The sequence below is a fragment of the Carassius carassius genome, chromosome 39 (genome assembly GCF_963082965.1).
Source record: "Carassius carassius chromosome 39, fCarCar2.1, whole genome shotgun sequence".
Classification (NCBI taxonomy): Eukaryota; Metazoa; Chordata; class Actinopteri; order Cypriniformes; family Cyprinidae; genus Carassius; species Carassius carassius.
This window is the reverse complement of record NC_081793.1, coordinates 6,930,260-6,941,922: the sequence shown is the minus strand read 5'-3', so window position 1 is coordinate 6,941,922 and position 11,663 is coordinate 6,930,260. Positions and strand designations below refer to the sequence as shown.

The 11,663-nt window shown below is 38.3% G+C and overlaps 1 protein-coding gene across 1 annotated transcript; it reads left to right on the top strand.

The window, feature by feature from the left end:
• Positions 1-5,390: 5,390 nt before the first annotated feature.
• On the top strand, positions 5,391-9,719 carry LOC132120949 (putative nuclease HARBI1). Its single transcript, XM_059530166.1, has 9 exons — positions 5,391-5,412; positions 5,500-5,541; positions 5,608-5,782; positions 5,862-5,897; positions 7,998-8,552; positions 8,622-8,737; positions 8,834-8,945; positions 9,040-9,366; positions 9,709-9,719. The coding sequence occupies exons 5-9, from the start codon at positions 8,081-8,083 to the stop codon at positions 9,717-9,719; spliced, it is 1,038 nt and encodes a 345-aa protein (XP_059386149.1). The 5' UTR covers positions 5,391-5,412; positions 5,500-5,541; positions 5,608-5,782; positions 5,862-5,897; positions 7,998-8,080.
• Positions 9,720-11,663: the final 1,944 nt, after the last annotated feature.

Genomic DNA, 11,663 nt, shown 5'->3' with positions numbered 1-11,663 from the left:
AGTCATTATTCACTGAAATTCTTCTCTCAAATGCTATTCTTAATCCTGCACTGGATCATTTATGATACACACAGAAACCAATGGAATTTTTGCATCCAAAACACAAATTCATTGCTGAATCTGAATGCAGATGCACACATTTTCATTATTATTATTTTTAAGACAGATTATCAGTTAATAAAACTTATTTATTTTTTTGTTCTTCAAAGTTATAACATGGAAAACTCAGATTAGTCATATTTACTAACTTGATGTTACTTTTATGATACTTGTATGAAACTTGACCAAAAAAAAGAGCAGCCAAATATCCATTTGTGGTTCAGTGTTCCACAAAAAAACATAACAGCATGCAAGTCAGAGGATAAAACAAAATCATTGCTAGGAGAGGCATGACAAATGAAAGCAATACGTGTTCTTAAATCATCTCAAAATATCAAACATGTGATATCTCGGACTGCATGGAATCATAGCCTCTCCCCATCTTTTACAAAGCCAAATTATGTGAAACTGGTCCACTCTTCTCAAAATCTGCTGACTAGCCTTGACTTTCAGTAATTAGCATTGACTTGTCTGGGCAAAAGTGTATTCCAATAGTGAGCTAATTGTACTGTTGCTTTAATACACACAGAATCAGAGAACAATTCATGTTCATGGTTCATATTCAATGGTTCATGTTCACAAATCTCTTTCTCCTTCACACACTTCTGCATTTAATGGGTCAGTAGGCCTACTTTTCTTTGACCCAATAACAGCCAACAGCTCCATCTAGAGGCCAAGAAGGCTCTAACGGCAAATACACATCAAAAGCATGTAAACACGTCTTTCACAAAGATCTGAGCCTAATATCTCTTTATCTCTCCTTTCCAAGAAGAAACTTTAATTGCTTTGATGTTCCTCTTTCATGTCTCAGGATGCAGAGGTACAGAACAAAACCATTCATGTGTATAATGAAACCTGAAGATTATATTGAGATGTCTTTAATAGTAATTTTGGTATCTTGACAAGTCTAAGCACAGTTTGAAATCTCTTCTGAAATTATAGAGAAGACATGAGATTACTATGATCTTTTTCTCAGGAGAAACATCTTAGAAGCAGAAGATGTAAGGGAAATAAAATCCAAAAATAAAAAGAGAATTCTCTTTTTTTCTAATAGGAAACACACAAACAAAATAAACACAAATAAAATGAAACCAAAATATTCTTAGCTTTATTTTACACAGCACCCCACAGTAATATATGGTCATGGTCATATTTTAGTCACAATATCTTGAGAGTGTGCTAACCACAGACCTTATTTCAGGCATTTAACCAAAAAGATTGACTTCAGGACGATGGAACAGGAGGTGCTAAATTGCTAAACTCCTTTCCGGGTTTCGGCTTACTAAAATATGTCTTCCCTGCAGCACTCTATTTGTCTTGTTCTTAACTCATTCAGCAGTTTTTATAGCTTTGAGTTTCATTATTTGTTCCTTTCAAACTACAAAGAAGAGGTCCATACTGCAGCTTATTCGGACAGGAACAGCCGTCTGTTTAACATGTAAAGTACCATGTAAAGATGACTGATAAAACTCTGCTTACTCTGGGCAAGATGAATAAAAACCAGACAATGAGAAAAGAACACGTATTGGGAAAGTGACACACTGACCCTAAAAGAGGAAGGAATGAACCAGAAACAGGATGCTTGAGCTCCATGTCAGAGAATTTCTCCAATCACAGGGCAGAATATTTCTGCTGTCACCAAACCTTCCCCCACAGTATATGTCAAAAAGCCATTACCAGGCATGACAGGGCCACAGAGTTCATGTGCCTGCTGAAGATGTACTGTATACTCTAAAAGCGTCCGTACATTAAATATGTCATCTTTGAGAAGAGAGATGCATGTCCTCTGGGAGTAGTAGGAAGATTACAGTGGGAGGATAAAGCAGGGAAAGTTTGGTGGGAAAACCAGAGAAAGACTTTTTTCCTCCAATGCTTGAGGTGTTCTGATGCATATTCTTGCATATCACCAACTGTCAACTACCGTTACTGTCTTCTGTACTTCTTAAAAAGATGGTCTTCTATGACACCTTATGTGTTTTTTTTAGGCAGTTGGCATTTAGCTATAAATGAAGACAATTTAACTAACTTAACTATGTTTTCAATCTTAAGGGCTTTCCATGAATATTCAGCACAAATTTCTGAAACAATAAACATTTTAATTTGAATGATTAGCTATTAATGTGTCCATTCACACAAACATTCGCACTTGTCAATGCAACAGAATTTTTTATGGGTGCACTCACTTGTAAGAAGCAAAGAACTTGTAGAACTCGTATTTACAACTTGTGAATCAGGAATTTATGAGAGCTCTGACTTGTAACACATGACCACCTGACCTCTGCAGAATCATTTTTTCCATTGATAACGTTGCCAAAGGAAAATGTGATTTCTTATCAGAGTATGTGAACAGCTCAGAGTAGAACATCATGGGTTTTCATCTTGTACTGTAATCACTGTAATTGCTACAGTATATAAAACTATAGTTTTATATATAGTTCTAAAGGTTTTTAGATGAGTGAATATAAATCAATAATTTCATATCGTATTCGGTAACTTTATTTTATGGACCAAATTTGAGCTATTAATTAGTTGCTTATTAGCATGAATGCCTTATTCTGATTGACTGTATTTTAGATCCCTGAATCCACCCCATACCTAAACTTAAACTACCTTACTAGCTATTAATAAGCAGCAAATTAGGAATTTGTTTAGGGGAAAATATTAGTTAATAGTGAACATGTGTTCCCTATTCTAAAGTGTTGCCTTGTATTCTCATTTCTGATTTGATTTTATCTACTGCAGTATTTCATGGGAAAAGCAGTTTATTAGTAGTTTAATTTGATCTCAATGCATCATGGGAACAGGCAGTCACTGCTGAGCTACTTTTTAATAATAATAATAATAATAAACTTTATTACAGACTCACAGGTCCAAATAAAAAACAACAACCACTGACATTACACACAATACAATAAAAAACTTCAGAGGAGACAACTATACCAATGCTTCCATAACTTGGACTTATACCGTGAAGTGCTAAACTTGATGCTGATCAATGCCATAATTATGTAATTCTCTGAGTTATTCAGCCGACATATAAATTTGTACATAACATTTCTCAGTGTGGCTTGCAGTGTATTAACACCTGCAGCCACAAACATCTCACTGGCACTACTCCAGCGTGGTCTTCTCAGCAGAATTCTTAGTGCATCATTGTAAGCTACCTGGAGTTTATGCAAGCTAGCTTTGCTGAAACTAGACCACAAGTGTGCATTGTGGAGAGGAGTGCAGTATGCTCTGAACAAAGCAACTTTCACTCTATCTGTGCACCCACCAAACTTGCGAGCCAAACTATTCGCCTGAGCATATAAAGAACGGCATTGCCTGTAAACATCAAGGTCATCCTTCAACTGAGGCCTGTTGCACAAAAGTAGAATTAAGACATCCGGGATAAATGACTCAGCTGAGCTCAATGAAGCCAAAACATGTGCGTCCAGGCTTAATTGGTTGCACAAAACCAAGCCAGGATGAGCAGACACGGATTCATTAAGCCAGGTGAAACCAATCCAGGATAGGTGCGCGCTCACGGCTCACTCAAATAGACCCCGCCACAGATCACAGATTAACTGATTTACCGTGGCAACTAGAGCCGCGTACTTTTCCCCGTCGGAAGCACAAATCCTCATGGAGGCATACGAGGAGGTAAAATATATAATTAAGAAGAAAGGCAACACCGCCACAGTGATAAAGCAAGAGAAAAAGCGTGGCAAAGTATTGCAGACCGCCCGAATGCGTAAGTAGTGCACAATTACACACTCACCGCTCCGCTGAAACATCACGATTACAATTCAAATATTTAATTCACATCTCCAAAAACGCAGTTGTAGCCTACTGTAATTATGAAACGGTTAAATTTTTAATTGAAATGCACTGCAGATATGAGTGAAATTGTGTAAAGTAACTCCATCACACTGTATAAAGCTATGATAAATTATTATTAAAGCCTTACATTATTATTTAACGTTACTACGCTCAGTACGGTTTAATCTTAGCCGTTGTGCTCTGCTTCTTCTGTTGTCCACTGTTTTTTTTTGTGTGTGTTTCTCCTGCTTTTATTAATGTAAAGCTGCTTTGACAGAATGAAACAATTGTGAAAAGTGCTATACAAATAAAATTTAATTGAATAAATAGATGAGCTATAATAATAATCACTTTAATTTATATAGCGCCTTTCAAAGGACCCAAGGTCGGTTGCTCACGGCACTGCAAAAATGTCTTTCTTACTTGGTATTTTTGTCTTGTTCTCAGTAAAAAAAAAAAAAATATCTAAAAAAAATCTTACATATTTTCTTGAGCAAAATTACCTAGGAAAATAAGCAAAAAAATCTGCCAGTGAAACAAGATGACTTTTCTAAAATTAAGTGTTTATGGGAAAAGTAAACTTATTTCAAGAGAATTTCTTATTATATTGACAGATTTTTTTTTTTTTTTTTGCTTGTTTTAAGCACACATTTACTTAAAGTTTATATTTTTTGTCTAAACTATACTTATTTTGCTAGGTCATTTAGCAAATCAAGAAAATACATCTTTTATTTAAGATTTTTTTTTTTTTTTTTTTTTTTTTACTGAAAACAAGACAAAAATACCAAGTCATTTTTGCAGTGTGACTCCATTAAATGTTCTTGTGATAAAGAGAGTGTGTGTGTGCGCGCGCGTGTGTGATGTAGATTAAACATGAACGGGCCAAAACGGACATGGCAGCAGGTCAAAATCAAATACAAGAACATTCTGCAGAATGGTATGGTCCCTGACTAATATTTAACAAAGCACAAGCAAATATTGTACCCAGAAGGTGCCTGCTCACACATTGTCTGTACTGTTTTAGCAGTGAAAAAGAATACCCACAGACAAGGCACGGGTGGTGGGTCACCAAAGGCTGACCTTACCCCAGCAGAGGACATGGCCTTGGAGCTAAATAAAGGCAGGCCCGTCTTAGAGGGGATCCCTGGGGGGAAAGAGACGAGCATAGGTTCCTCCCAAGATGCCACCCGCTTCATTCAAGGTATGTCCTTCCATCTCTACATGGGATACAACCACATTCATATTGAATCAATTTGGACTGTCTGACTTTGGTTTACCTATTGTCTTGCAGTGTCTGGCAGCACTGTGTTCCTGTACCAGCACAAGCACCAGACGATGCTGATCCAGTGAGTACTCCATCAAAGGCATACTGTAGGCCTGGCATGTCTTGTCTACTAGCTTCAATATGAATCCGATTAAATGTGATCGGGTGAAAGCCCCAGTGCAGCAGCAACAGCACATGATGGAGATGATGATGAGGAGACCATCTTTCTGGATTCCAGAAGGCATGAGGTATCATGTTAAGACTGTGAAAGTACTATTTACTCTAAAATGGTGAGGAGTCCTCATCAAAATCAAAAAATCTAATTTCTTTTACAGGACCCAGATGCTATACAGTGGGAAAACCAGCCTGGCAACATAGTGCGTATTAATAAAAGGACACCACATCCTGCCAAATTCCAGCTGCGCTAATTGTATTGTTCACAGAGCTCACAAGCTATCAGAAAGTTGTATGGCAACCACCTCCGGCGCCAAATAGAACTGGCAGACATAGACATTCAGTACAAGAAGAAAAAGATGGAAAATCTTGCACTGGAGTCCGAAATAAAAAAGAGGACAATTAGGAAACTGGACCTTGAAATAAAAAAAACTTGAGAGGGAGGTGAGATATGCCTTCAATGTACACTGTATGCTAACTGTAACACAAATGTATTGATCATTATTTTTCTTTCCTCCCCCAGCTCCAAGAAGATGACACAGCTCAAAATAAAAATTAGGTATATTCTCGTAAAGTCAAGTGAGCCATGACATACAGTGTTGGGAAGGTTACTTTGGAAATGTAATAGGTTACAGATTACAAGTTACCCTATTTAAAATGTAATAGTAGTGTAACTTTTTTAATTACTTTAATAAAGTAATGTAACTAATTACTTTTGAGTACATTTTGATTACTTTTATAAATTTATAATGAATGTTAATTTGCAACTGTTAATCATCTTCAACCATTTTACACCATGCAGGTTTAACCTTACAGTAGTGCTCAATACTGTCAGACTTTCATCATTCTTCATCACCTGAATTAAGATGATCAAATTTGAACACATCCACCACACAATCAGACTTTAGTACTGCCTTTTACTTAGAGATTGATCTGAAGTTCAAAGCAGATTTCAAATCAAAAGAAATAGTTTATAGATACTGTTTTTAAACCAAATCTTTGCATAACTACAGGCATCTAACTGCATCTAACAATGGTTTGGGGAAAAATAGTTAATAAAAAAATAAAAGCATATACATCAACTCAAATACGGTTATCTAATAAGCATGTGTCCTATTTTGTGTACTAAACTCCTGAAACATTGGTGTCTTTTTGAAACACTGCTGTCTCTTTGTATATGATATGATGATAGTTTCTCAAAATAAGTAAAAAATGCTCATGAAGTGACTGTTCTAGAGATTAATTTCCATGAGGGGCGGACTGGGAAAAAAATAGGCTGGGAAATCTCCCACTCATACACCCACAACCCATTCTGAAACATGGACAACCCTATTATTATTTTTTTGGACCTGACATGAAAAAATGTGAATCCTTAGGTTGGGGGACTTGCAACGTAATTAAGAGTTCTCTCCTGAACTGCACCTTCACTTCCATTATCCATCCATCTCTCTCATGACTTTAATACTGAAGATTTTTATTTGACTTTTACCATGTTTTGTAAGTGCAATTTTGTTTTTTTGGCAAATGAATTACCACTTGTATTTATTTTTACTACAAATTCCATAGTTAAACCACGGTTAGTGCCATACCATAGGCTATATTAATTTTCCTAAGGGTTGTGTTTTTGTATCCACTAGCTCCCCCTAAACCTACGATAAAATATGATGATTTATCTGCTAACTTACTACTGTAACATTACAAAAGATAATAATGACGTCGTTTATACAGTATTTTGAGTGATTGCGAGCAATGTGCTGCTGCTGCTTGACTAAGTAAACAAAGACAAAACTACATGAGCATATTTACAGATGAAACTGACCTGCACCTGAAACCCTGAACAGAAGTGTCGCTTCTCTGCTCCAGCTGTGCGCTTACACAGTTCACTCCGGTCTCTCTCACTCGCATTGATTACTCGGAGTCTGATCCAAACCGTTCGGCGGAGGCGCGGAGAGCGCGCGAGCCCAACCATTGCCAGTCACGACTAACCGATTCATGATTTATTAGAGATTTAATTATCGAATGGCGGATTCGGAAATAATCGCTTTAGTATATTCGGCCTGCAATTATACAATAACAATATTAAAGTAGAAGGCCAAATCGTCTGCCAGGCCACCGGGAATAGTCCCGGTTCTCCCGGTGTCCAGTCAGCGCCTGATTTCCACAGACACGCAGAACGTGCAGGATTCATATTCAGTCTTTTTGCGGATTAACATTCACAGACATCAGTCCATATCGGGTTTTGATTCAAGTGTACTGACCTACTTTTGATTTATTCGTCCTAAATGTGGCATATTGCGTCCGCGTTATAGGCTGAATTCCATTTTTATGACTGGATTCTACAAATGTGTTTTCCGCGTCTCGGAGATTATGGGTCATATGTCTTAGTGCAATTTGGGAAAGAAATAAGCTGTATGTGGATGTGTGTAAATATTCAAATGTAATCCTCTTTGTAATCGTTACAATTTTCATAAGTAACTGTAATTTAATTACTCATTTTTTCTTAGTAACTGTAACTGATTACTGTTACATTTATTTTGTAATTAAATTACGTAACGCCGTTACATGTAACTAGTTACTCCCCAACACTGATGACATATGAGCTCTTATTGTGAGCACACAGGACGGTGGCATCTTTCTAAGGTTTTTTTTATTTTCCCAGCAATCAGTACAACCAAGTCATCGTTATAAGGCACCGGCCTCTTTTGCCCACCCCCCCAGCACCAGGTGTGGCCACTAGCCTATATGAAGGCCCAAAATTGTGTGTTCCTTTCTGCTCTGACAATGGCATGCCCATTCTTGCGAGATGTGCTGGATGAAGAAGCACTTGTGCTGAGGAGAGCCTTCAGGCGAGAAAGGGTCTTCAGGGACCGGTTGGACCCACTGGCCTTCCCTGATGACCATCTATATGAAAGATACAGGTTTTCTGCAGATGGCATCAGGTATCTATGCAGACTACTGGGTCCCAGGATTAAGCACCGCACTGCACGGAGCCATGCACTGAGTGTGGAGCAAATGGTTTGTGTGGCCTTGCGCTTTTTTGCTAGTGGAGCCTTCCTGTACTCTGTGGGGGATGCAGAACAGCTGAACAAGGCCACAATTTGCCGCACAATAAGGAGTGTGTGTCTGGCTATCAAAGCATTAGCAGATGTCTTCATCTCCTTCCCTGGCCACAGAAGACTCTGTGACATCAAAGAGGAGTTCTATAGGATTGCAGGTAAGAGGATCTACAAATTACAGGACAACTGTTAACGCATAGTAGGATACTCATTACTTTGTGTGACAGGTTTCCCCAATGTCATTGGTGCAGTGGACTGCACACACATAAGGATAAAAGCCCCCTCAGGTGCCCATGAGGCCGATTTTGTGAATAGGAAATCCTTTCACAGCATTAATGTTCAGGTGAACATAACTTTTTGATATTGTCCATTGACGAACACTCTGCATTGACAGTGATGTGCATTGATTGGTGTAATATTCCTCATCTTATGATTTCAGATGGTCTGCAATGCTGACTGTGTGATCAGCAATGTTGTGGCAAAATGGCCTGGCTCAGTCCATGACTCCAGAATCTTTCGGGCCTCTGAAATCTATCAGTGCCTATCACAAGGTAAGCCACACAACCCCTATTTATAACCATCATGGCTGTGTCAAGAATATCACTGTGTTTATGAGGTAGTAATGATGAGATTTTGTGTTGACAGGTGAATTCTCTGGTGTGTTGCTGGGAGACAGGGGGTATGGCTGCCAGCCTTTTCTCCTGACACCTTTCACAGACCCCCAGGAAGCACAGCAGGCCTACAACCATGCCCATGCCAGGACCAGGGCCAGAGTTGAAATGACCTTTGGCCTCCTGAAGGCACGCTTCCACTGCCTTCACAAATTAAGGGTCAGCCCTGTTAGGGCATGTGATATTACTGTGGCTTGTGCTGTCCTCCACAATGTGGCCTGCCTGAGGAAGGAGAGGGCCCCCAGAGTGCCACCAGCCAAGGACTGGGACAATCCGGCAATCTTCCCTGATGACGACAGTGGTCGGCTGCTGAGGGACCAATATGTGTTGAATTATTTTAGTCAGTATGTGTGCTTTCAATTTTGGTTAAATATGTCCTGCAGTGGCAGAGGAATTTGGGTTTTTTTGGGTTAGTTTTTTTATGAATTTGGCCTCTTATGATGTTTGTGCGGTATACTGTGTGTAATACAAGGCTGCAGGGAGGCTACTGCATCCATTCATTTGTCTGTTCAGTTGATGTGTATGGATTTGTCCTGCATTTATTTTAGTGTGCAGACATGCAGGGTGTGTTATATACAGACCTTTGAATGTGTATGTATCATTTTGTATAATATGCTTTGATTCTGTGCTTTCCATCTTGTAGAGTCCCTGTGACTTCAGTTTCGAAAGGAGCTGATGGTTTACCTGCTTTGTTTTGTCCTTATTCAAAAAAGGAACATAATGTTACACATTGTGTTTTTATATTCATATGGAATGTGTATTTGTTTATATGACAGAGTACTAGGGCCACACTGAGGAAAAAGGATAGTCATAAATTTATGAGGCTGGTTCTTTCTGCAGAAAAGCTACATATTCTTTTTACAGTTTTGATACTTATGACAATGTGATGCTTAATATTCTGGCACATCAGCATGTCTTTGTTTATGAAACCATACTGAAGTACAATTTGACGAAATGCCCCACATCTGTCATTTTAACAACTGTCCTCCTTTAAAACAACTGGTTACAATATTATGACTTGTCTTTTTTTTCCCCTCTGTGGCCCTAATATTCTATCATTTTATATATAGCCTTATAGTCTATGGGAAACTGTAAATTATCTAATGATAGCAACATCTAAAAATCATTATCCAAAATGATTGAAATTAATGATCACAAACGTTTAAATAATGACAGTGGGTCTAGTTATTTGTGATAACAATGTATAGTGAGCAGTGAAATAACTATTGGTTTCCATTTGTGGTGACTGGTGACTGCTGACTGACATTAGGGATGAGATTAAATAGATCCTGGAATTTAGCCTGGTCTGGAGCAGGCTAGCTCCACAGAATAAATCTCCATGGTAATTTATACCATAACATATCCTCCTACCCCCTATCCAGCTTTAGTGCAACCGGATTACGGATCAATTGAGCCAGGATCACCAAGATATCCTGGCTTAATCCCTTATCCTAGTTTTGTGCAACAGGCCCAGGTCTGTAATGAGATGCCCAAGATACTTGTATTTGCTCAAAACTCTCAAGGTATTACCTGCCAATTTAAAAGGAGGAAACATTAGACATTTATCCTCCTTTGTTCTGCAAATCATCACCGCACTCTTGTATGTATTAAATTTCATGTCATGAACAGTTCCATAGTCAGAGCAAACATTAAGAAGCTGTTGAAGACCAACACTGCTAGGACTGAAGACACAAGGTCATCTGCATACATAATATGATTCACTAAAGTGTTACCTATCATACACCCAGTGTTACACGAATTCAGGCAGACAGAGAGTTCATCAACATATTAAAAAGAATAGGGGAGAGGATTCCACCTTGTCTGACCCCGTTCCTGACCCCAAAAGAGGCAGAAACACAGTGGCCCCATTTTATAAACATAGACTGGTTGGCATACCAGTAGGACAGAATTCTCACAATACATTTAGATACACCTCTCTTACTCATTTTATCAAATAACTTGTAGTGATTGACGCGGTCAAAAGCTTTTGAGGCATCAATAAAACTCATTAGAACTGAGGAGTTCTTATCTCTATACATATTAACAATTTCCTTTAAGGAATATATGGCGATATCTGTGCCATGTTTAGATTTAAAACCAAATTGGTTGTCAGTAGAGGGGATAATGTCCACAATTCTGCTCAACAAGATGCTTTCAAAAACTTTAGACAATACACTGGCAAGGGCTATTGGTCTGTAGTTATCAGAGCAACCAACCTTACCAGACTTATCCTTGATCACCGGCACAAGCAAGACAGATATCATTGTATCCGGCAGGAAACCATGAATTAAAAAGGAATTAAAACAGATACCAAGAAGGGGGGCTAACCTCATGCTGGCATATTTAATGTGCTCAGCAGTGATGTGATCCAACCTGCTTGCTTTATTATCTGCTAACTTATTTATAGTGCGTGATACCTCATGTGAAAAATTGCCTTAAAATCAACACACTTAACATTATCAGACATATAAATATCACTTTTAACACAATTAAACAAGGTCCTGTAGTGCTGTCTCCACATCTCAGCAATATTCTCAACACCTGAGATACCATCTACAGTGAATGGGGGTGGTATACTACATTTGTTAATACCCTTTA

Coding starts and splice junctions, on each gene's coding strand:
- LOC132120949 (XM_059530166.1), top strand. CDS start 8,081: ATGAAGGCCCAAAATTGTGTGTTCCTTTCTGCTCTGACAATGGCATGC. Junction 8,553..8,621: donor GGAGTTCTATAGGATTGCAG/GTAAGAGGATCT, acceptor TTTGTGTGACAG/GTTTCCCCAATGTCATTGGT. Junction 8,738..8,833: donor TTCACAGCATTAATGTTCAG/GTGAACATAACT, acceptor TTATGATTTCAG/ATGGTCTGCAATGCTGACTG.